At 37.6% G+C, this 23759-nt stretch overlaps 1 protein-coding gene across 17 annotated transcripts in view; it reads right to left on the reverse strand.

The window, feature by feature from the left end:
• Nucleotides 1-23759, reverse strand: part of PHKA1 (phosphorylase kinase regulatory subunit alpha 1) — a 130288-nt gene that overhangs the window by 55527 nt on the left and 51002 nt on the right. For 13 of the 17 annotated variants that reach the window (XR_013412553.1, XR_013412551.1, XR_013412554.1 and 10 more), the window contains 8 exon segments: nt 23177-23230; nt 21711-21833; nt 19309-19404; nt 18417-18524; nt 16253-16331; nt 10212-10346; nt 1854-1963; nt 733-877 (listed from right to left, as the gene is read on the reverse strand). Coding sequence is in view for 12 of the 17 variants with exons in the window: in XM_015127672.3 (XP_014983158.3) it covers nt 733-877; nt 1854-1963; nt 10212-10346; nt 16253-16331; nt 18417-18524; nt 19309-19404; nt 21711-21833; nt 23177-23230 (850 nt within the window). In the remaining 5 variants the exon portion in view is untranslated. 17 annotated transcript variants of the gene reach the window in all.

Below are 23759 nucleotides of genomic sequence, written 5' to 3' on the forward strand. Positions count from 1 at the left end.
CTTTGGAAGCAACAGGAGAAAACACAGAAAGGAAGCAGTCGCTTCAGTATTGGCTCTAGTCCTCCAGGAACTGAGCGAATAATAAAACCTTTCACCCAGTTTCAAGTAAGCAATGTCAGGAAATCCAGTCAAAAAAAAAAAAAAAAAAAAAAAAAAAAAGAGGAAACATAAACCAAAAGCCTTTTGGCTTTTTCCCCTACCAGATTTTACAGCTTCAGTTAGACAGGCTTTGGAAGAAGCAGCCTGGGAAATTATCTATAAAATCTTGATGTACCACTGGAGTAAGAAATACGCAGATACAGTATTATTGTCTTTAAAAATAATTGTATGAATAAAGTTTCTGAAAATTGACCTAGAAACTAATTAGCTAAAGTAACCACCAACCAAGTTTTAGGTTATCCTCTGCTACATTTTTTGAATTATAGCTCTCAAACTATGTGAAAACTATTCAATTATAGCTCTGAAATTATTGTGTGTTGATTTATGTATTACATATAGTCTGTCTTCACCTTCTAAAGCATAAGCTCCACGAGAACAGAAATCTCATCTGCCTTATTCACTCCATGTGTCCCCAGTGCTTAGAAAAGTGCTTGGCATAAAATAGGAGCCAATAAATACCGCTGAAAGAATAAATTATAAGAAGTAATTCTCTAGAAACACCAAGATGTTGAAGGGCTAAATCTATGACTTATTTCCAAAACACATTCATTCCTTGCCTCATGCAGCCCTTACCAAGCATGCTGTGTGAGACGGGGAAGGTGATGGTGGGCTGGCCTGTCATCCTCCAGCGGCTACAGAGGTAGGAGAGGTCTGTTCTAAGCATTTCCACTATCATCTTGTTGTCCAGAGCCAGGTAGAACTGTTGCTGGTCTATAAACTGAGACAAATAAAAATAATAGCTCAGAATAATTTACTCTCACAATTATCAAGTAATATTTTAAACTACTCACATATTCAGAAGAGTATCCAAGGTGTCACAGGGCAATGATACCCCCAAATTTAATGTCTAATACATTCCAAGGTATCTGGTGGTTAACTGGCACATATAATGATTTCCGACATTTTTACGGTATGCTACAGTTTACAAAGTATTTTCAAGTATATAATTTTATTTAATCCTATAACCCCCCAGTGAGGGTTTTTCTTCTTTTAATAGATGAAAAATTAGGCTAAGAGATGATATGTAGATTAGCAAAATCATATGGCTAGCAAATGGCAAACTCAGAAACAGAATCTATGGTCCATTACTCTTTTGTCTATTCCTACCTCAGCTGCACTATTTCAAATGTAAGATGACAAATGGGGAGTTTAAGCTTTCTTTCCAGAAAATAGTTTCTCCTCCCCATAAACACAGATAATCAGGTTTGTTATTATCATGTAGCTAATAAACATCAGGCTAACAACGTGTTTAGTAATAGCTAAGAGGACTGACATTTTTGTTTAGAAGAGGACACTGAAGATTTCTCTGAATGTAAAAAGGGCCCTTCCTCCAAACAAAGAAAAGATAATTCAGTAGCTGAATAAAAAAGGTTGTATTTTGTTTATAAAGGACACATACAGTTTGATTTTTAACTTTTAAAAGTAAGGATTACTTTTGTAAGTACTCTAGCATTTGTAACATCCTTAGTTTCTGCAATACCCACGGGTACTTTTGGCAGTTACAATCACTTAGTGAAACTCTGTGCTGGAAGCTCAATTCAGTTCAGCTCTATAAATATTCACTGAGTAAGTTACTTGCAAGGCCTGGTGGAACTCTTTGACACTTATCCCAACTCCAGTAAATGCTTTACTTCTCCAATGTTTTTCTTTTATTTCCATTCATCTCAATGCACATTCAAGCTTATTTCACCCACCTGTGGAGTGAAAGAAAAGATAGTTTTCCGAATGTCATAGAGTTTTGAAGTTCCAAGCACTCCCATGTGTCTGTAGGGTCGTCCACTGAGTTTCATTCTATTGTTGCATCCTGATACAGAATTGAGAAATGGTAAAGATATTTCTAGAGCACAAATCAAATCAGCAAACATTTTTACATATATATATATACACACACATATACATACACAATGCATGTATATACATATAGACATATACACATCCACTGTATTTCCTTGAATTTAAGTTGTCTTCTTTTTACAGTTTAGCATTCTGAAATTGGAATCCATCCTATAATTGATGTCTATGTTAAACGTAGCTGAATTTCTTTTCGTCTTCCAAAAGGGAGTTATAAAATCAATATCTCTTATGATAAGAAAATAGTTTATTCACACACATATTTTTCTTTAATATCATAGGATAACACTGTTTATATTGTTCTAAAGCTTTTTCCCCCAAAACACATACTAAATATGCTTTCATGTCAGTACTGACAGGACTACTACTTTTTTATTTTTTGACTAGAACACATTTTTCTTGGGAATTTAATTTTTTTCATTTGCTTTACCTAAGTGTTATACTTATCAAATATGTCAGTTTTAGTGTTGCTGCACCAGAGAATTGTCAAAGCCTTGGTCATATTCCAGGGTTCACTCTGTAAAGCACACATTTTACCTGAGATTGATGTCACAACCAGGTTTTTCCACTATTCCTTCCTTTTTGTTTCTATTTAATACTGTAAAATATATACAACATAAAATTTACCATTTACTATTTTAACAACCTTAAGTTCAGTGGCATTAAGGACATTTACATCATTGTGCAAACATCACCACCAACTATCTCCAGAACTCTTTCATCTTCCCAAACTGAAACTCTATTCATTGAACAGTAAATTTTCATGTCCCCTGTTTCCCAGCCTCTGGCAACCACCGTTGTACTTTGTATCTCTATGAATTTGGTATCTCATATAAATGGAATAATACAATATTTTTCCTTTTGTAACTAGCTTATTTCATTTAGCATAGTCTTCGAGGTTCATCTACATGTAGCATATGTCAGAATTTCCTTCCTTTTAAAGGCTTAATAATATTCCATTTTGGGTATACATTTTGTGTATACATTGCATACTGTTTATCCATTCATTGATGGACATTTGGGTTGTTTCCACTTTTTGGCTATTGTGGGCAATGCTGCACATTGATGTAGAAAATGTCTGTTCAAATGAGATCACTTGGACACAGGAAAGGGATCATCACACACCGGGTCCTATCTTAGGGTGGGGGTGGGATAGCATTAAGAGATATATCTAATGTAAATGACGAGTTAATGGGTGCAGCACACCAACATGGCACATGTATACATATGTAACAAACCTGCACGTTGTGCACATGTATGTACCCTAGAACTTAAAGTATAATAAAAAAAAAAAAAAGAAAGAAAAAGAAAATGTCTGTTCAAGTTCCTATTTTCACTTCTTTTGGATATATACTCAGAAGTGTAATTGCTGGATCATATAGTAATACTATATTTAATTTGTTTGAGGGACAGCCATACTGTTTTCCATAGGGGCTGACCCATTTTGCATTCCCATCCACAGTAGACAAGAGTCTTCGTGTCTCCACATCCTCATCTTGGCTATTCAGGGTCCCTTGAGATTCCATATAAATTTTAGAACAAATTTTTCTATTTTTCAAAAATCGTCATTTGGGCTCTTGATAGGGCTTGCATAGAATCTGTTGAATAGCTTTGGGTCGTACTGGCATCTTAACAATATTATGTCTTCTAACCCACAAAGACAGCATGTCTTTCCATTTATTTGTATCTTCTCTATTTCTTTTAGCAATGTTTTTCCATTTTCAGTGTACAAGTCTTTCACCTCCTTGGTTAAGCCTATTCTGAAGTATTTTATTCTTTTTGATGCTATTATAAATAGAACTGTTTTCTTAAATTCCTTGTCAAATTATTCATTTTTAGTGTATAAAAATGCAACTGACTTTTGTGTGCTGATTCTGTATCCTACAAGTTTGCTGAATTTGTTTATTAGTTCTCACAGGTTTTTTTTTTTTTTTTTTTTTTTTAAATAAAACCATGTCATCTGTGAATGGAGATCATTTTAATTTTTCTTTGTGAATTTGGATGTCTTGTATTTCTTTTTCTTGTCTAACTGCTCTGGCTAGAACTTCCAGTGCTGGCCGACTGTGATGGTGTGTACCTGTTGTCCCAGAGACTAAGGTGGGAGGATCCCTTGAGCACAAGAGTTTGTGACCAGCCTGGGCAATACAGTGAGACCTTGTCTCAAAAAAAAAAATGCTATGTTGAATAGAAGTCTGTGTGTCTGTTTTGATTATTTTTTCTTTTGTCTTTTATTAATTTTATTAATTTACCAATTAATAACAAGTCATGGTTTTCTAAGTCATGTCTTGTTATATTTTTTCCAATGCTGAATACAGTGTATAAAGAATTGTAGAGGCTCTGGATGATATTATTTCCCTCCAGAGAAGATTCAGTTTATTTTAGCAGGCAGATACAGTATAAGTAAATCTTCTTAGCCCAATCAGGAATTGAGAAGACTGATTTAGGATTTGTGTTTGAGGCTTTCTAAGAACTTGTCTATTTATGGCTTTTCCTTACTCCTAAGGTATAGTCCACTCTTTAGGGGTTTCTATTGAAAGCACAAGGTGTTTATCACAGTCCCTTCCATATAGGAAGGTCCTGAAATGCAATTTTTGTCTCCGTAAAACAGTGAGACTTTCTGCTTAGTTTCTTGGCCCCTTACTTCACGCAAGCAAAACTTAAGAATCAGCAAACGCCTCAAAGGTAAGCTGCACAGAGAAGAGCGAGTTTATTCTTTGAGTGTCTCTTCTGTCCAAGGTTTTAGTTTCTCAAGTTCTGGCTGTTGTAATTACTCTCTGAAGCCTTCACTCACCTTCATTTTTAAAATCTAGCCATTCCAGTTATTCTTAGTATGACAGCCCAATACAAGCTATTTCATCACAGCTGGAAGCTGAAAGTCTACCTTTTCTTTTTAGCTATGATACAATATACATAATTCTACCATTCTTGTTTATACACATTACAGTGCTTCTAATTGTTGTTTTGCCACCACAAATTATAACGTAGTGAACATCCTTGAATATATATCCTTGTGTACTTGTACGAGTGTTATATAGGATAGATTCTAGGCTGGTTGCAGTGGCTCATGCCTGTAATCCCAGCACTTTGGGAGGGAGGCCAAGGTGGGCGGATCACGAGGTCAGGAGTTCGAGACCAGCCTGGCCAACATGGTAAAACCCCGTCTCTACTAAAAATACAAAAGTTAGCCAGGCATGGTGGCGGGCACCTGTAATCCCAGCTACTTGGAAGGCTGAGGCAGGAGAATCACTTGAACTTGGGAGGTGGATGTTGCAGTGAGCCAAGATCACTCCACTGCACTCCAGCCTGGGCAACAAGAGTGAGACTCCATCTCGGGGGGAGAAAAAGAAAAAGAAAAAGAAAAAGAAAAGGGTAGATTCCTAGAACTAAGGCTGTTGGTCAAAGACATGTGCATTACATTTTTTTATAGGTAATGCCTACCTGCCTCTAATTTACACTACCAGGAGGCTGAGAGTGTCCACATCTCCATATATTCATCAGCACTGGATATTGGCACTCAACTTTTGTAAAACTGATGGGCAAAAAATTATATAGCACTATTCTTTTATCTTACGTTTTCACAATCATTGGTGAGGTTGAAACTATGATAACTTAAAAAATATAGTACTAGGAAAGAAGAAACAGTGATCAGCAGCACCAAAAAGTAAGATTAAAAGTATCCACACACATGTGAGTGAGCATATGCATGTACAGTAAATGATAAAGATGGAATTTCAAAACAACGTATATATGAACTATTCAATCAATAGTGCTGGAACAATTGGTTATTTGGCAAAAAGTCAGGTTTTTACCTCATAGGACAAACTAAAATTAATATTGTAGCCTAAGACTTAAATGTAAAATTGTAACCATAAATAACAAAGAAAATGCAGTGAAAATGTATTTGACCTAGGGATGGGTCTATCTTTCTAAGTTTAACAGCAAGGAAAGAATCCAAAAAAAGAGAAAATTTTACTACATAAAATATAAAGCTTCTATACATGAAAAGCAGCACAAAATTAAAGGGCAAATAATAAAATAGCAAAATATTGCAATAACATGTGGAAGGTGGAAGAGAAAGTGTCAGTATCCCTAATATATTTAAAAATACCTCAGGAAAATCAGTAAGAAATCAACAAGTATCCAGTAGAAAAATGGCAAAAGAATCTAAGTAGACGATTTGCAAAATTAACAGAAAAAGGCTATTTATGAAAATAACTTTTGAAGAAATTACATTAATACAGCTATCAAATTGGATTGTAGGTGGCTACTTACCAAAACGTAACAGAGTTTATCATATGTTGTTATGTTTCAAGAAAAACAGAATGCAAAATCCATTCTTAATGACATCATTTTTCTAAAAACATGTTTGTACTTATTTTATTTAAAATGATTGGAAACAAATATGCCAAAATAAAAGGTGGCTTCCTCTGAGTGGTGGAATTACAGGTGATTGTGATCTTTTTCCTTTGTGCTTGTCTCTGTTTTCCAGTTCCCTGCAGTCAATGCGTACATACCAATTTGTAATCAGATAACTTATAACTTATGAAATTTGGAAAGAACCAGAGTAGCATACCTATTCAGATAGAACTAGGAGATAAAGTCATAATTCTTGAAGGACTGAAAAATATATCTGATAAAATGGATGTATCTAATATTTAAAGATTTGTACAAAGGCAAGAAAATAATTATCTAAAAGAAAGTAACAGACTAGGAAATATATATAAATCTCACTGATAAAAGCTTACCATAAAATACAAATAATTGATAAATATATACAGAAATGTGCAGACCCTATTAGATAAGCAAGCAATTGTAGACACATAGTTTCAAAAAAAAAGAGGTAAAGCAAAAATAGAAAAATGTGCAGGTCACTGGGAATTAAAGATAGAAAATTAAAATAATTTATACATATTAAAACCTACTTATCTAACAAAAATAAATAAAACTCCAATGTTAGTGGGATAATAAAAAAGAAAGGCATATTTTATATCTTAGTTATGTCACTATAAATTAGTTCGTCTTTGTAAATAATAATCTGGCAACATGTAACAAGAGCTAAAAACCTGTTCACAACCTTATCCAGAATCCCTTTACTGAGAATATACAATTAAGAAAACAGTGGTCTATACAAAGGCATTTATAGAAGGATAAAAATTCTCGAAACAATTCAGCTAATAATAAGGGAATAATTACTTTAATTTGATGAAATACTATATAGCTATTTCGATATGTAGAAATGCATCATGAGAGAATAAGTGAAAACAAGCAGAACACAAGTGAATATAGGCATGTTAAAGATAACTATTAAAATGTATCTATATGCACTAAGAGATTAGAAAAGAATTAGCATTATATAAAGATTTGAACTTAGTATTTAAATTCTTACTTTTACAAAGTTGTTAATCTCATAATTTAAAAAAATAAAAAAGATGTTTTAGAACTGACTATGAAATACTGAGGATTTGAGGTGACAGAACTCCGTTTAGCTAACATATATAAACAAATACACCCAGTAAAGAAATATTCCTTTTCCTTCATGGGAATTATGGTTGTCATTGGATGTATCCTTAGGGCAATTTAGTTATTGTGAAACTGTTGCAATAATAGAATTTTGAATAGTCACTCATCTGACTGATAAGTCATTAAATGTTGCCTCATCTATCACGCTTTTCCTGACTTCCCTTCCACGCTTTGCCTGATTTCCCCAGGCAAATCTATCCCCTTTCTTCTGTATTTCATATGTAACACCATGGTCATAGCATTTATAAGATTGTACTGTGATTATTTAGCTGCATGGCTATGTCTTCCATAGCATCTAGCCCAGTACCTGGTACATAATAAGTGAGCAATAAATGCTTATGAATGAATGAATGGAGCAAATGAAAGAACATATCAGGAAGATAAATGTCCGCTTGTCACTTGAGTCCCTGGAATGTTTGATCATTCATTTAGTTTTTATTTCCTTTGGCTAGAAAACAAGAACTTAGTAAGAGGCCCAAGATGGAGTCTAGGTTTTGAAAAAGTAAATAGTAAGGAGATTGCTTCTGTTTGTTGGAGAGACCTGATGTGAGGCAGGCAGATTCCAGAAATGATGGCCCAGAGCTTAGAAGTTACTTGTTTCCCAGTAAGATATGCCAATTTAGAATAATAGATGCAATGAAGCAATGGGTAAAATTAACCTATTAACTTTTGAGTCAGAGCCAGAGAATCAGGTCAAAGTCACCAACAGGACTTGCATAAACCCAGAATTGTAGAGACTTCTAAGAGTTACAAAGCAGGTGACTGGAAGATCAACTAGTACTCAGGTGGGTAAGATATTGGCTAAATAGGGAAATACCTTCCTTACCTCAAGGGATTTAGTGCTAGTGGACTAGTATCTAGAGACTAGAAGTGCATTATAGGTCTGGGGCTACAGTGAATGGCCAAAAAATAAAAACAGGAAGCAGGTTCTGGGAAGGGGTGAGGTATGCATCCCACCTAGCAAAGCATCCACCCAAATCAGCCTCAGAAGTTTCAGAACCTTGACTTGGTATTTACCTCAGTTAGGGTTGAGTAAATAGAGGGAACCAGGAGTATTTTATAATATTCAAGCTAATTTGTGGCTAGATTTTAGAAATTTATTAGGATCTGAGACATATTCAACAAATTTGTTAATTTCTATGTGTATCTATTTTAGTTTTTCATTATCTTTTTAAAGCAAAGTTTCTTTAGAAAATTCTAACCATGTTATATTTGAATTTTTAGGAAAGGGACATTCCTACATCATAGTTAGGATGGAAGAAAGAAATCCATATACTCCTAAAGCCAGATGCAATGTTAATAGCTCTGGAATGCAAGGAGTTCAAGCCTTGTTGGCATTAAATATATGTTCCTAGAGACAGACAAAAGTCAGCTCTAACTCTTGGTCCTTTCCTCCTTGGTTGATTCCCTCTCAATTTAGACAAAGAAATTAAGTGACTGGAGTTAAGTGCCAGTGAAAAGGGAAGGAGGCTGGTTTTCAGCTGGGAATACTTGCCTTACTTGCCTTAACTCTAATTACAAACATACCATTCGTGGGTGATGATAAAAAAGTACACACACACAGACACACACACACACACGCACATATACAAACTAACTTCTGGGTTTGTAAGAGGCAATCCACTATCTAAGAGCCAATCTTTTACAAATCTACTCCCTTGTAGTTTAAGATGGTATTACTTTTCTATTAGTTCTGTAACAAATTACCACAAACTTGGTGGCTTAAACAACACAGATTTATACTTCTACAGTTCTTGGCATCATGAGTCCAAAATGAGTATTATGGGACTAAAATCAAAATCAAAGTGTCAGCAGGGTTGATTCCTTCTGGAGGCTCCAGGGAAGAATCCATTCCTTGCCTCTTCCAGCTTCTAGATGATGTGGGAATTCCTTGGCTCACAGCCTTATCACTTTAATCTCTTGCTTCTGTTGTCACATCTCCTACTTTTATAGTCTGGTCTTCCTCTGACTCCCTTTTATAAGGACACTTGTGATTACATTTAGGGACCACCTGGGTAATCCAGGATAATCTCCCTATCTCAAATAAGTCCGTTTTGCCATATAAGGTAAGGCTTATAGGTTCCAGGAATTAGGACTTGGATATCTTTGGGGAGTCATTATTCAGTCTTCCACAAGAGTAGTTTAGAATTTCTTTTAGATAACAATATAGTAATTTGTTTAATGCAAAAAGTCTATCACTAAGTTTAATATGTGAATTAATTAAAAAATAAGTACTAATTAAAAATAAGTACTAATTAAAAGTAAGTATTATATTAAGGAATCTTTTATATTATGAACTAGTTCATTAAATGACAAAGTATGAAAGACCTAAAAACAAGTTTCTTGGCTATCATTCCATATAAAATAAGCAAGTATTTGAAAAAGAGGTACAGGTTCCAAGAAAGGAGAGAACATGTTATTTAAGCACACACCTGGAATAAAGACACAATATTGGCTGATAATAGTCATGCCTTATGTACCCAAAGGGTTCAAAAAACACACCTAAAATTATCAGGCCTGCTCAGAATAGAGAAGGTAAGAAACTAGGATTCTAGAGACTCTAAATTCCTTCTCAGTTCCAGCTTAATAAAGCAACACACAATCATGAAGAATTAAAAAGGATGGAAGCCAGCCTGTATTGAATAATGCTTTGATTCTAGCAGCCTGGCCAATCTCCTTACCTAGGCTGGAATAAATGTGGCTGAGAATACGAGCTGGTTGTACTCTGATGGGGTATACCTCAGCAATGGTCTCCACGTCAATTCCCTTGTCCTTCAAAATGGCCTTGATTTCTTCTGTTTCAGCTAGAATGGAGACTATAGGAGACAAAGAAGATGAGGTCACCAGAAAATTTTATTTCAATAGCAACTTAAAAATCTCTCAAGTTATATAATTTCTTTTGAAGAGAAAAAAAGGAAATGGGAGGAAATGAACAGTTATTGAGGGACTTTGATAAAATAAGTGTCATGTTAAATACTTAATATTATCTAAAACGAAAAGGAAAAGATCTCAAGACTAGAGCATTAATTTTTGCTTTTTGGCTAAATATGTATGTGCTCCTAGAGAATACCACACTCTCTTTATATCTAAGATTCCATGTTTAAATGGGGGAAAAATCCATCATGAGGTTTGGTAGAGCTTTGGTAAAAACTGACTCCCCGAGTTCTTTCATATCAGTAAACCTAAGGTCAGAGCCAGGTATGTGGGGGTAATAAAGAACATCCTAATGACAGGAGTTGCCTATAGCTAGAGAATGATAGAAGGCATGGTGAATTGGGGATAACAATTTGAGCCATCAACATATAGAATTGTATGTTTTTTAGGCGGCAGGTAGGGGGTGCTGGGGAGAGATGGGGATGATACTTCTCTAGATTCAGAGCCTACCAAGCCTGGACAACTCCCTTTTCTTCCTCTTATACTCCTGTCACTGAAGTAGGAAGCCCAGCTACAAGAGACGAGGCTAGGCCAGCTTCCTGATTCTTCTTTTCACTTTCCCTCTATGAAACAGATACCCGGCTGGGGGCCAGTAATCCAACTGAGGCTTTAGCTGTCTTGACACTAAGCACCAGTGGCAAATGTGCCCTCTACTGCTCCTCTAGTGCTGGGAGATGTGATGGATTGTTCACAGGAAAAAGAACGCACTGCTTGGTTCATTCTAGCTTACCATTATTTTCTACATTGAGTTTTTGAAGTAAAGTCTTAGTTAACAAAGTGCTACTTTGCCTTCCTTTGCCATTATCCTTTATATATTTTTCTATCTTGGAAACCTCATGCTAATGGGCTGCTGTTGTCTGGGCCAGGATAGCAGGATATGTCGATCACAGAGTCCCCTGGACATAATACCATCTTGATTACTTGTAACTGAAAAAATGAACATAAAAGAGATTCTTCAGGGAAAAATGTGCAGAGGAAGAACGATAAGGGGCTAAGGACAGTTCAGGAAAAAGCATATGGCAATCCATTCATTCATTAGTAAACTTTTATTAAGTACCTCAATGGATGAGGTACTATGCTAGTCACTAGGGATATAGAAATGGATAAATTAGTCTTTCCCTCAAGGAGCTCACAGTGTAACAGAAGTGGCATACACATGGATTGTAAAATGACCTGCTAGGTCAATAGAGATAAGTGCACAAAACTTTATGAGATCATCCAGGAGTGACAGCTAGGTAGTGTGGGGTTGGGAGGTGGGGTATCAGGAAAAGCTTCCGAAAAGAGTTGATGCCTACACTGAGTTTGAAAGAATGAATAAGTTAGCTAGGAGAAACAAGGGATTAGGAAGGGTATAGCCATTCTAGGAAGAGGGTCCAGAATGCACTTGTCAAGCACAGAGTTGAAAAGAAGCATGGCTGCATATAGGGAGGTGGGAAGAACCATATACACTTCAATATTGCTATAGCATAGTATACCTTGCACAGTGGCAAAAGAAATGGATCTGCAAAGATAGACAGGGGTTAGAGCATCATGAAGGGCATGTGCATCACTTGAAGGATTTTGTATTTCATCTTTGGGCCATGCTTTCCAAACTGCTTTCTACTGAGCCTCAGGATTCTTCAGGGGAATTGGTTGTAAAGAGTACAGGGGACTGAAGGACAGTCAAGTGAACAATACTCTGGGGCCCCAGGAGTGCCTTCAACCCAAGCAACTAATTTTTTTTGTTTTATAAAATATTTAGAAAATTCGTATTTATTGCCTCTCATGTGCTAGGCACTGCCATCTGTTAAGGACATGATCCCCACATGGAAAAAATGAGATGGCTATAGAGTCCTGCTAGAGGCCTGAATAGAAGTTAACCTGCAACAGGATATGGTAAAAATAAGGAAGAAATTGTTCCAGACAGAAGAAATAGCATGGGCAAAGGCTCAAGGGAACAGAAAACAAGGCAGAGCTAGGAATTATAAAAAGCCCTTTATAACAGGAACATGTAGTATAAAGGGGCGATGATGAAAAATGACGCTGGAGATGGGGTCAGGGGCTAGATCTAAAGGGCCTTATAAGTCATATTAAGGAGACTGCCAATGGGAAGCCCTTGTTGAGGTATAATCAGAGGAATACCATATTAATACCTGTACCTTAAAAATAGTACATTCAGATAGATAGAGAAGAAACTGACAGACTGTAGTGAAGATAGACAGACCAGCTAAAAAGCTACTATAGGGCCGGGCACTGTGGCTCACGCCTGTAATCTCAGCACTTTGGGAGGTCGAAGTGGGTAGATCACCTGAGGTCAGAAGTTTGAGACTAGCCTGGCCAACATGGTGAAACCCTGTTTCCACCAAAAATAAAAAAACTAGCCAGGTGTGGTGGTGCGTGCCTGCAATCCCAGCTGCTCCAGAGGCTGAGGCAGGAGAATCGCTTGAACCCGGGAGGCAGAAGTTGCAGTGAGCCAAGATCGTGCCACTGCACTCCAGTCTAGCTGACAGAGTGAGACTCCATCTCAAAAAAAAAAAAAAAAGTTACTACAGTAATGTAAGGAAGAGATGGTGATTACCTCCATTAGCATCAAGATATTGGTACTGGAGAAAACTGGATCGATCTCAGAATTATTTAGGAAATAAAGCAGCCAGAACTTGTTAACTGTTGAATGTAGGAGATGAGAGAGAGGAAGATATCAAGTATTCCCTAGGTATTTATTTCTATAACTGGGAGGATGGCGTGTCATTTAATGACACAGGCATATAGGAGGAAAAGCAGGTATGGGTGATGTAGTACTAGGAGGGTGTAGCTGAATAATTTTAGACATGTTGAATAAATTTACAGTGCAAGTGAGACACCCAAGTGAGGCTATCTTAAAGGAAGCTGATACAGATTCAGAACTCATTAGCATAGAAAGAGATGAGATGGGTCAAGGAGAATATATAGAGAAGAGGAGAAGCGGACTTAGAATATAACCTTGGAAAATGCCAACATAAAAGACATGGGCAAATGAAGAAAAGCCTGGGGTGAAGTGGAGGAGTTCTTACATCATGACTTATATTTTCTGTATGGTATAGGAGGTGAGATCATCTTCTGGGAGTGAGGGAAGAAGTAAGAAGGTGGAAAGAGGGAAAAGGGAAAAGGTTGGAATAGGAGGAGGCTGAGGAACAGAAATAAATATTTAGAGAAGCAAGAGCAGTGGGCTAAGGACAGAATTCTCAGAAATACCAATAGTTAGGGGGCAAAGAAGAAGAGGAAGACCAGAATGAGACAGAAATGTGCTTAATCTAGGTTGAAGGAGATTCAAGAGATTATGGCATCGTAGAAGACATGGGATACAGATTAAATACTCCAGTAAGATGCAGATTAAAAAGTACCTACCAAATTTGGCAATACAAAGGTCACTGGTAATTTAAGCAAGATTGTTTTCATAGTAGTAAGCCAGACTATAAAATACTGCAGAATAAAGGGAATATAAAAAAGTAGAAGTTTGGATGAGAAAGAAAGAAGCTATATAGTGTAACTAGAGGGAGATGAACATGTCAGTAGACTAAACAAAATAGAACCAACAGAACGGGAGAGTTTGAGGATTCCAGGAAAGAGCAAGTTTCTAGAGAAGGCCGGGGAAGAAGATAATGATCAAACATCAGAAGGAAGACTTGTCCTTGAATAGGAGAAGAAACCCTTTTTCTGAGATTGCAGAAAATGAGGCAAGGATAGGTAAGACTGTAGGGGTGGGGAGGGCTGAGACACTGACAAAGATCAGAATATTATCAGGCATGAAGCAGCAGGCCAAGAATTAGGCTGAAAAAAGAGGTGGGGATTGAAAACAGAGAAGGTGTGGAATAGTGGTTGAGAAGTATGAAAATGCTGACTTATTAATAACAACAAGGATGAACAGGCGGCACTGTAAACCTAGCTGAGCTGGAGACCATGATTTCCAGTGCCACCACTCTGCTCATTTGTGTTTTTTTTTCCCCCAATAGCTTTTTAGCAGGCCTGGTATAGGACCAGAAAATGCAGACTGTAACACTGACGTAGGGCTGTGATTTTTCTAGTGGGTGTAATAGAAGAATGGTGCATTGGTGACTGGGAGATTTAGATGAACAACATGAGGTAGAAAAGGGTAAACTAGGGGAAAATAGAAACAAGGGTAATGGGAAGAAAAAGAAAGTTGAAATAAAGTTATGACTATGATCACAGAGTAGAATATTGGAATTTCAGATATCTGAAGTGAAAGAGCCCTAAAGTTTGGTCCTTTGAGTGGACGGCTAAAAATATAGGTAGAAGGAAAGGTCACTAGAGTTATGGATATCCAGAACTTTGAGACTGAAGTGTTAGACTGCACTGACATCAATGCTAAAGTCTAGTTCTATGGCAGGATTTGGAGAGGAAGAGGAAGGCTGTAGCCAAGCCTCAAAGTCTTCAAAGAATGAATTAGAGCAACCAGGAGATCAACACAGACAGGTGGAATAAACCTCAAAGGAGAACAAGATCTCTCATGGGAAGGGAGAGTAATGACTTTTATATAATGTCTGCTATATACGTTGTTAAGCAAGAACTACCTGTATGACCACATGGGATGCCAAGTATAAGAAAATTTAGAAAACGCACGAGATTATTTTCCATATAGAGCCAACCCCAAAGTCAAGTGATTGGAGACATTTCAAAGGAGTTTCACAACACCACATTGGATTGTGATGTGAGAGTAAAAAATTACCTCGAGTCTTCTACTCTAAGAGACTAGAATAATGGTGATATCATTGAGAGAAATAAGAAAGGTAGAAGGATTTGCATTTCTTAGGAGAGGAAAAGGTTGGGATGGAGACAAAAGAGGTCAGTTTTGTGTTTGAAGTGTAAATGGTAGAGAGGTTTTATAGATATTGGGACTAGAATTCTTAACATGTTTATAGAACTCAGCCTAGTGTTTTGCAGAAAGTAGATGTCCCAAATTTAAGTAGATTGTTAGGAATAAAAACAAAGGTTTGGAGTATTCTCCAAAGAGGTAATAGTTGGGGCCATGGAAGCAAATTTACGATGAAGGAGGCAGGCTTAGCTAACTAATACAGAGTATAAATACAGAAAGACAAGAGTATAAGATTAAGTGCAGCTGGGCACGGTGGTGCACGCCTGTAATCCCAGCACTTTGGGAGGCCGAGGCAGGCAGATCACGAGGTCAGGAGTTCAAGACCAGCCTGACCAACATGGTGAAATCCCGTTTCTACTAAAAATACAAAAATTAGCTGGGGGTGGTGGTACACGACTGTGATCCCAGATACTCAGGAAGCTGAGGCAGGAGAATTGCTTGAACCCAGGAGGTGGAGGTTGCAGTGAGCCGAGATTGTGCCATTGCATTCCAGCCTGGGTGACAGAGCGAGACTCCATCTCAAAAAAAAAAAAAAAAAAAAAAAAAAAAAAAAAAAAACTAGTGCAGAACCATTAGAAGGATACATAAAGAAAGAAGTACAGTAGAAATAGCACAGAAGGAGTGGTCAGAGAAAAAGCAGAGATAACCAGGAGGCTAAAATGTTATGACAATGAAAAGAAAATAATTTCCAGACATAAGGAGTGGTTAAGAGTGTCAAATAATATTTTGGAGTCCCCTGACATAGCACGTCATTCATTTGTTTATTATTAAGATTACCAGCATTTTGAAACCAAACTGTATCAAGTTCATTATATACTTTTTGAATCCTAATAAAGTGTAAGATATAGAATAAAGTCATAATTTACTAGCCTAAAGATCTCTACCCCTAACCAGACCTTTAATATGTAAGTTTCTTCCACTGGGAGTAAGAATACATACCTTGAACCACAACATCTGGCTTTGGTACAGTAGAAAACCTGCGATTCAGGGGATCAATTTCTCCAGGGGCTAAAAATCCCTAAAGAAAAACCATAAAAAGACAGATTATTAAGTCTCAAAAGAGAAGCTAATATTTGAGGGAAAACAACATCCCTATGCCCATAACCTTGCACCATAACATTCAAGAGACAGGTGTAGAAAGGAAACAAATACCTTCACTGTATGAAAATGTTTGAACTCCCAGATTCACACCAAAATTCATTTTATCTAGAGTTAATTTCTATTGGCTACCACAAATCCTTTTTTAGGTGGGGTATAAATATGTATGGTATAATTTTTTTTTTTTGAGACAGGGTCTTTCTCTGTCACTCAAGCTGGAGTGCAGTGGTGCAATCATGGCTCACTGCAGTTATGACCTCCTGGGTTCACGTAATCCTCCCACTTCAGCCTCCCAAGTAGCTAGGACTACAGGTGTGTGCCACCACGCCTGGCTAATTAGTTTATTCACGGAGACAAGGCCTCACTTATGTTGCCCAGGCTGGTCTCAAACTCTTGGGAGGTCTCAAGCAAACCTCCCACTTTGGCCTCCCAAAGTGGTGGGGTTATAAGCATGAGCCACTGCACTCAGCTGGGTATAAATTATAAATAAACAGAATGTTTTCTGGTTATTCCTCTATCTTCTCTGGATATACGTATGATTAGACGATTAGATCACAAAGCTTATCAGTAATTTAAGCCATTAGTCCTGCTGTATTCTCATTTGTTCATGTATCTGCTATGCCTTCCGTACATCAGAAATCTTTTGACTTGAGTTTCTGCCCTTTATGAAATGGGATGAACTCGCCTATTTTTTCCTCAAGAATACAAATCACTGGCCGGGCGCGGTGGCTCATGCCTATAATCCCAGCACTTTGGGAGGCTGAGGCGGGCGGATCACCTGAGGTTGGACGTTCGAGACCAGCCTGACCAACATGGAGAAATCCCGTCTCTATTAAAAATACAAAATTAGCCAGGCATGGTGGTGCATGCATGTAATCCCAGCTACTCGGGAGGCCAAGGCAGGAGAACCATTTGAACCTGGGAGGCGGAGGTTGTGGTGAGCCAAGATCGCGCCATTGCGCTCCAGCTTGGGCAACAAGAGTGAAACTTCGTCTCAAAAAATAAAATAAATTAAAATAAATTTTAAAAAAGAGAAAAAAAAGAATACCAATCACTGTGGCATTCTTTTTATCAATGCATTTATTTTATTTTAATTGAATGACAAAGTTACCAGGTAAGGATTATTTAAACAAACCATTATGCCCACTTTTGCTGGATTCATTTAGTAATGTCGACTAAGAGTAATCAAACAGCCATGGTCACAGACACACAAGAAAAATGAACAAAACAGCTGCAAAAATCAGTGGTTATACATAAACAGGCCAAAGAGTCTATCTCAGATAGGATAGTTAAGTCCCACTCTTGATCCTCTAGGAGCCTGGGTTATATCTTATCAAAATAACATAGAGTGGGGAAGTAGACTTGCCAGATGATATGAAAATCTTCTGAGAAACAGAATGCCTCTGTGCAGGCTCAAAATGTCACAAAGAAGGTGGACACAAAGTCAGAAACTCCCAAATGCCTCATTAAGGGCAATCTCAACAGAATCTGATATAAGGAGCATTTAGAGAGCCCCTTAACAAAAAACAAACAAATGTAAAAACCCAAGCAAACAAAAAAAAGCTACGATGTTCCTAATCACTTATCATGGCACCTAAAAATATCAGTTAATTCAGTTAAGGAATGAAACATTATGTTGCTTGGAAACATTAGCACTTAATCCATTATCAGTAATTAACTAGCTGAGCACAAATGCATCTGTTAGTCACCAGGCAGGGCACTGAGGGGAGTTTTGAAAGGGATAGATCTGGGGCCTGAGCAGCTCCAAATACAGTGCCAAAGTAGGGAGTCCTGGGCAGCATGAGGGACATGGTTGCCAGGGAGCAAGAGCTTTTAGTGAGGGTTGGCTATGCTCCCTACTCTGAAGATCTGGAGGAAAACTATAATTAACGCAAAGTGCAAAAGGCAGAAGACATCCTTCAGATTTAATGAGCTACTTAAAAATCTGATTATTATGGTGACTTAAGGCAGAAATAAGTGGGACAGCCTTGAAGATTCCTCTTACCTCTGCCATCAAGCTTCCTAAAATATATAGAGACTGACCCCACATGTGAGGTAATTTCCCCATGGGGACTCGGTCCACAGTGTGAGGATTCTGATATTCTTCATCGACCTAAAAGAAAAGATGAAGAGGCCAGATGAGGAATAATAGAAGGTTTAAGATACTGGACAATAAAAAGGCAGACTGGATTGTAATTTATACCCTATATAGCTACATATGCAATGCACTGAAAAGTGAAGCACTATTACTATAATCTAGGGCAGTGCTCCTCAACTGTGATGTGCATACAGATAACCTGAGGATCTTGTTAAAATGCAGATTCTGACTGAGTGGGGATGAGGTAGGGCCTGAAATCTATTTCTAACAAGCTCTCAGGTGGTGCTGCTGATGTTGCCAGGAGCTTATTCTACTCATTCTCACCGGAATGGAAGACTATTCTCTCCCATGTCTAATGCTCTTTTGCAGTGGAGAAGAGGAACAATGTTACACCCGACTGGCATTTTGGGGAAATGACAGTCTGAAAACAAGACATATTCATTTTCCAAGCCTGACCTATTAAAACAGTCCTGGATTCCTGGCCTAAAAGCAGAGAATACCAAATCTTGAAAGTCCACGCAGAACATCATCCTAGTTTTTACTAGTGATCTCTACATCATTCTCAAGATTTAGGTTTGGTCTTGTCCTTGTCTCACTGTGCAACAGTACCATCATTGAGACTGTTTCAAAATTTTTATTTTTAAAGGAATAAAATCATACTTATGTTGTCCTATACCTAAAGACAAGCTTTCAGAACAATAAAATAAGATTAAAAATTATTTGACTCAAATGAGGTAGTCTTATCAAGGTACTGCCCCTCTTCTCTATCAGCTATATGTTACGGCACTGTCTGACTCACCCTGTCAGGAGGAACACTGTACAGCTCTGGCAGAAGTGGGACTCCATTTTTGCCCTTGATGAGGACTGCTTCAAGAGCCTCTCTATACTCTTGAACCTGCAGATAAAAGAAAGGCAGGAAAAAAAAGACTTATAGAGAGTCCCTTTGGGGACCCAGGAGAAGACTGTAGCCAAAGAAGGTCACATTGCAAAGAAGCTAATTCACCCAGTAAAATAGAAAGGAAAGGGTATTTACTAAATGCTCGTTATAGGCCAAATATTATGCTAGGAGTTTTGCATACTTTAATGCATTTAACTTTAAAAACTATCCTAGGAACTATGTGTAATTAAGGCCTTTTTACAGGGAAATTGTCTCAAAGAGGTTGTAAATTTGTGGAAGATCAGAGCAAGTACACAGTTGAGTCCAGGGTGTAGCCATGGCAGTCTGCTTCCAAAGGCCTGTCTCGTTCCACTATGTATTTCTTAAGTATAGCTTCTAGATTTGAGGATGTATTGTCTTAAAACTGCATTTTTACCTGCCAAATTAGGTTCTATTATGGTCAAGTTTATGTTCTGTGCTTAACCATTTGCTAAAGCTTAGCAATATATAAAATGTAAAAAAACAAAACAAAAAAACAAAAAACCAAAACTGTAATTTATGATGGAAAAAATAATATAGTCAGTTCTGCTATAATACTTTGTAAACAAACTTGTTCCAATGCTTCCCATATATTGGGGGAAAATTTGAGTATAACATGAATTTCATGTTTGGTTATGCACAATTTCATACTGAGAATGTACTCAGCTGAACTGGACCATGTAAGAATACACAAAACACACATGCATACATCTCAGGAGAACAATGAACTGTACCCATTCACATATGTTGTTACTCCTTTCTGTCCAATTTCAGGTAACACTCCTTTCGCCACTACTGAACTTACAAGCTGCAGTCCTCTGATGGCCACCCTGGATATGCAGCCACATGCTTTCCCCTCTCTTCAGTTTTCTACCTCTTTCCTCTCAGCCTTTAAAAAAAATTTTCCCCTCTGTTTTATGCTCTTTTTCTCTGTTTTCTCTCACTCTTTTTAATCCCACTTTTGTTCTCTTCCTCTTGCACATTCTGTAGTGGGCATGAGAGCTAGGTGGGTGAGCTGGTGAGAACTTGCGTACACACTTGCACAAGCAAACTTTGGGTCTTTTTTAAGGTGAAAGTACCGTAACTATTGTGGTATTTAGGTATTTCTTTACTATTTACCATGTATAAAGCCATGATACTATTATTTTTATTAGGTTCCTATCATTTTGTATGTGTTACATTTTATGTGCTGCACTCCTTACCCCATTTTCTCACAAGCCCTGTAGTTTTTATTTCTTAAATATGCATAGCATGGTGATTTTTAAAGAATGCATATGGTCTGGGTGTGGTGGCTCATGCCTGTAATCCCAGCACTTTGACAGGCTGAGGCAGGAGGGATAGCTTGAGCCCAGGAGTTTGAGACCAGCCTGGGCAACAAAGCGAGGCCCGTCTCTACAACAAACAAACAAACAAACAAACAAACAAACAAACAAACATAGCTGAATGTGGTGGCAGGTGCCTATAGTCCAAGTGACTCAGGGGGCTGAGATGGGAGGACTGCTTGAGCCCAGGAGATCGAAGCTGCAGTGAGCCATGATCACGCCACTACACTACAGTCTGGGCAACAGAGTGAGAGACCCTGTCTCAAAAACAACAACAACAAAAAGATTGCATATGTATCATTATAGCAGAACTGACTGTACGTTGCATTTACAGTATGTCTTTATCTGTGAAATTCAAAGACTTTTAGGAATATATTCTTTAATGAATGGTGAAAAACTATTTTCATTATGTACAGAGAAACTGAAGAAGTCAATGACAATAGTTGGGCACTAAATGGTCAGGAGTGAAACCAAATTTTTTTAAAAAAGAAGAAAAAGGCCGGGCGCGGTGGCTCAAGCCTGTAATCCCAGCACTTTGGGAGGCTGAGACGGGCGGATCACGAGGTCAGGAGATCGAGACCATCCTGGCTAACATGGTGAAACCCCGTCTCTACTAAAAAATACAAAAAACTAGCCGGGCGAGGTGGCGGGCACCTGTAGTCCCAGCTACTTGGGAGGCTGAGGCGGGAGAATGGCGTGAACCCGGGAGGCGGAGCTTGCTGAGATCGTGCCACTGCACTACAGCCTGGGCGACAGAGCGAAACTCTGTCTCAAAAAAAAAAAAAGAAGAAAAAAATAATCCAGGTCTTTTAACTCTTAGTGCCCTCAGCTAGTAGCCTGTAGGGAACAACTGTCTCTCCTCTATTAGGAAGACTTCCATCTGGACACAGGGTTGGTATACTATTAGCTGTAAGAAGATATAACAAGAACATCCAGCTGAAAACTCTTTCCCTAGCTTATTACCTGTTCTGCATTGCCACTGAAGACCCCATCAAGAATAAAGTATGTCCAGAACAATGGCCATTCACACTCAATGTTTTCAAATAGCTTCAGCTCAGCTGGTTCATAGTACAGACGATTGGGATCCTAGTAAAAACACAATAAAGTCTGTCATCACTCAGAGGTTAGATGTATATCTTTAGTTCAGAGGTATTATAACATGGGCTTTCATTACTGATTGTTTTAGAGGAGTTCAGGAAGGCAGAGCATGTGCATACTCCCTTCCCTTAGCAAGTACTCTATGATGCGACTTCTAACTAGTGGAATTGGGATAGCAATGATATCACAAGAGGGTGTATGAAGAAATAAGATTGGTTTGCAATAAAGTTGAGTTTGGTTTTATATTTGTTAAGTTTTATGTAGTAGTAGGACATACAAATAGAAATGTTTAGAAGAGCAACTAGAGATGAGGGTTTGGGAATCATCTTCATAGAGGTGATTATGAAGTACAAGTTACAGCTGAGCTTTGTGAAATAGTACTAAATAAAATGAGCAAACTGCTTAAGAATGGAATCTTGGTAAACCCTCAGAGTGGGGCAAGGGAATAACAGAAAGAGAAGAATCAGGATAGTGTAGTGGGAAAATTAAAACAGGAAAAGAATTTCAAGAGAATTTAGGACTAGGTAAAAAGTGAGGTACTATAGAGAAGTCAAGGAGAATAAGGATTCAGAGAAGGCTATTGGATTGGTCATTTAAGAGCTTATGATGATGTTTCAGAACATATAAGTTTAGTACACTAATAGGGGAAGAAGTCAAATTCAAGGCTAAAAAATAAAGTGGAAGAGAGGAAGTAGACCAGAAGAGTTTGAGCTCGATGATTTTTAAAAATCCATAATGTCTCTCAACCATCAAATCTAAGCTTTAAACAATGTTTCCATTACCAGTGAAAGTGATTCATATTGACTGTTCAATCCCTTTAATAATACTGAATTTTTCTCATTTATATTTCCAAGATGAACTTTTGACTCGTTGAATAAAAGAAACTTACCTTTTCAAAATCTAGCACTGTTTAGAACTAACCAACTACAAGAGGTGGAATGTGGGGCCAGAAAGATCTCCTGATGGAAAGATTTTTCCCTTTGTAATTGTTAAATATTTTGGGAGAGACACTTTGAGACCATGCAAATACCATTTCTGCATAAGTTTTCATCCACTGATTTTATCATGTATCAGTAGTTCTTTCTTGAAACTAACCAACACAAGAGGTAGAAGGACTACACCTTCCTCTATTTTACTTAATCCAGAAAGGCCTACAAATTGAGACCTTGGCAGCTAAGCCAAGTTCAACAAATATAGAAAACATCAGTTATTATAATACTACTTAGTGATCTCTATAAGTACCATCGGTGAGGTAAATGTTTTCTCTGAATGAGGCTGCAGGTAGAAGTGGCCTTTCTACCTTGGGTTCATTTTGGAGAAAAGAAACCTACCTCTTTAGGAGTTTTATATCCATCTCGTAGAAAGCGACAGCAACCATAACGACCCTGGGAATGCAAAGAAAAAGGATCAGCAGCTTGTACACTGGTACGGCCATGTAATTAATCAGAAATACATCCTTGTAACATCTCTATGTACCACCAACCTATCACCGATAAAGACACAATGCTTAAAACCAAAAAACCTGAAATCAATCCAGCAGCAGAAACAGATTTCAGCAGTGTGATTTCAAGTGAAGGCAAAATGACAGGCTCTTCACTAAAGCAGTGTTCCTAACAGTATCTTCTCTATGGCTATCCACCTAGGGTAAGTCTGTGACAGCCTAATTACTAATCTATGTGGTCCCATTCATAAGACACATACAGCTCATAAGACTCCATAAGCTTTTTTAAAAAACACATATTTTTTAAATTTTGAGACAATTTTAGATTTACAGAAGAGTTGCAAAAACAGTACAGAGAATCCCAGTATTCCTATCAACCACCATTCCGTTATATTCACATCTTATATAACCATAGAAATTTGCCAAAACTGAAAAATTAACCTTGGTGGCTAGGTGTGGTGGCTCATGCCTGT

The sequence above is a fragment of the Macaca mulatta genome, chromosome X (genome assembly GCF_049350105.2).
Source record: "Macaca mulatta isolate MMU2019108-1 chromosome X, T2T-MMU8v2.0, whole genome shotgun sequence".
NCBI lineage: Eukaryota > Metazoa > Chordata > Mammalia > Primates > Cercopithecidae > Macaca > Macaca mulatta.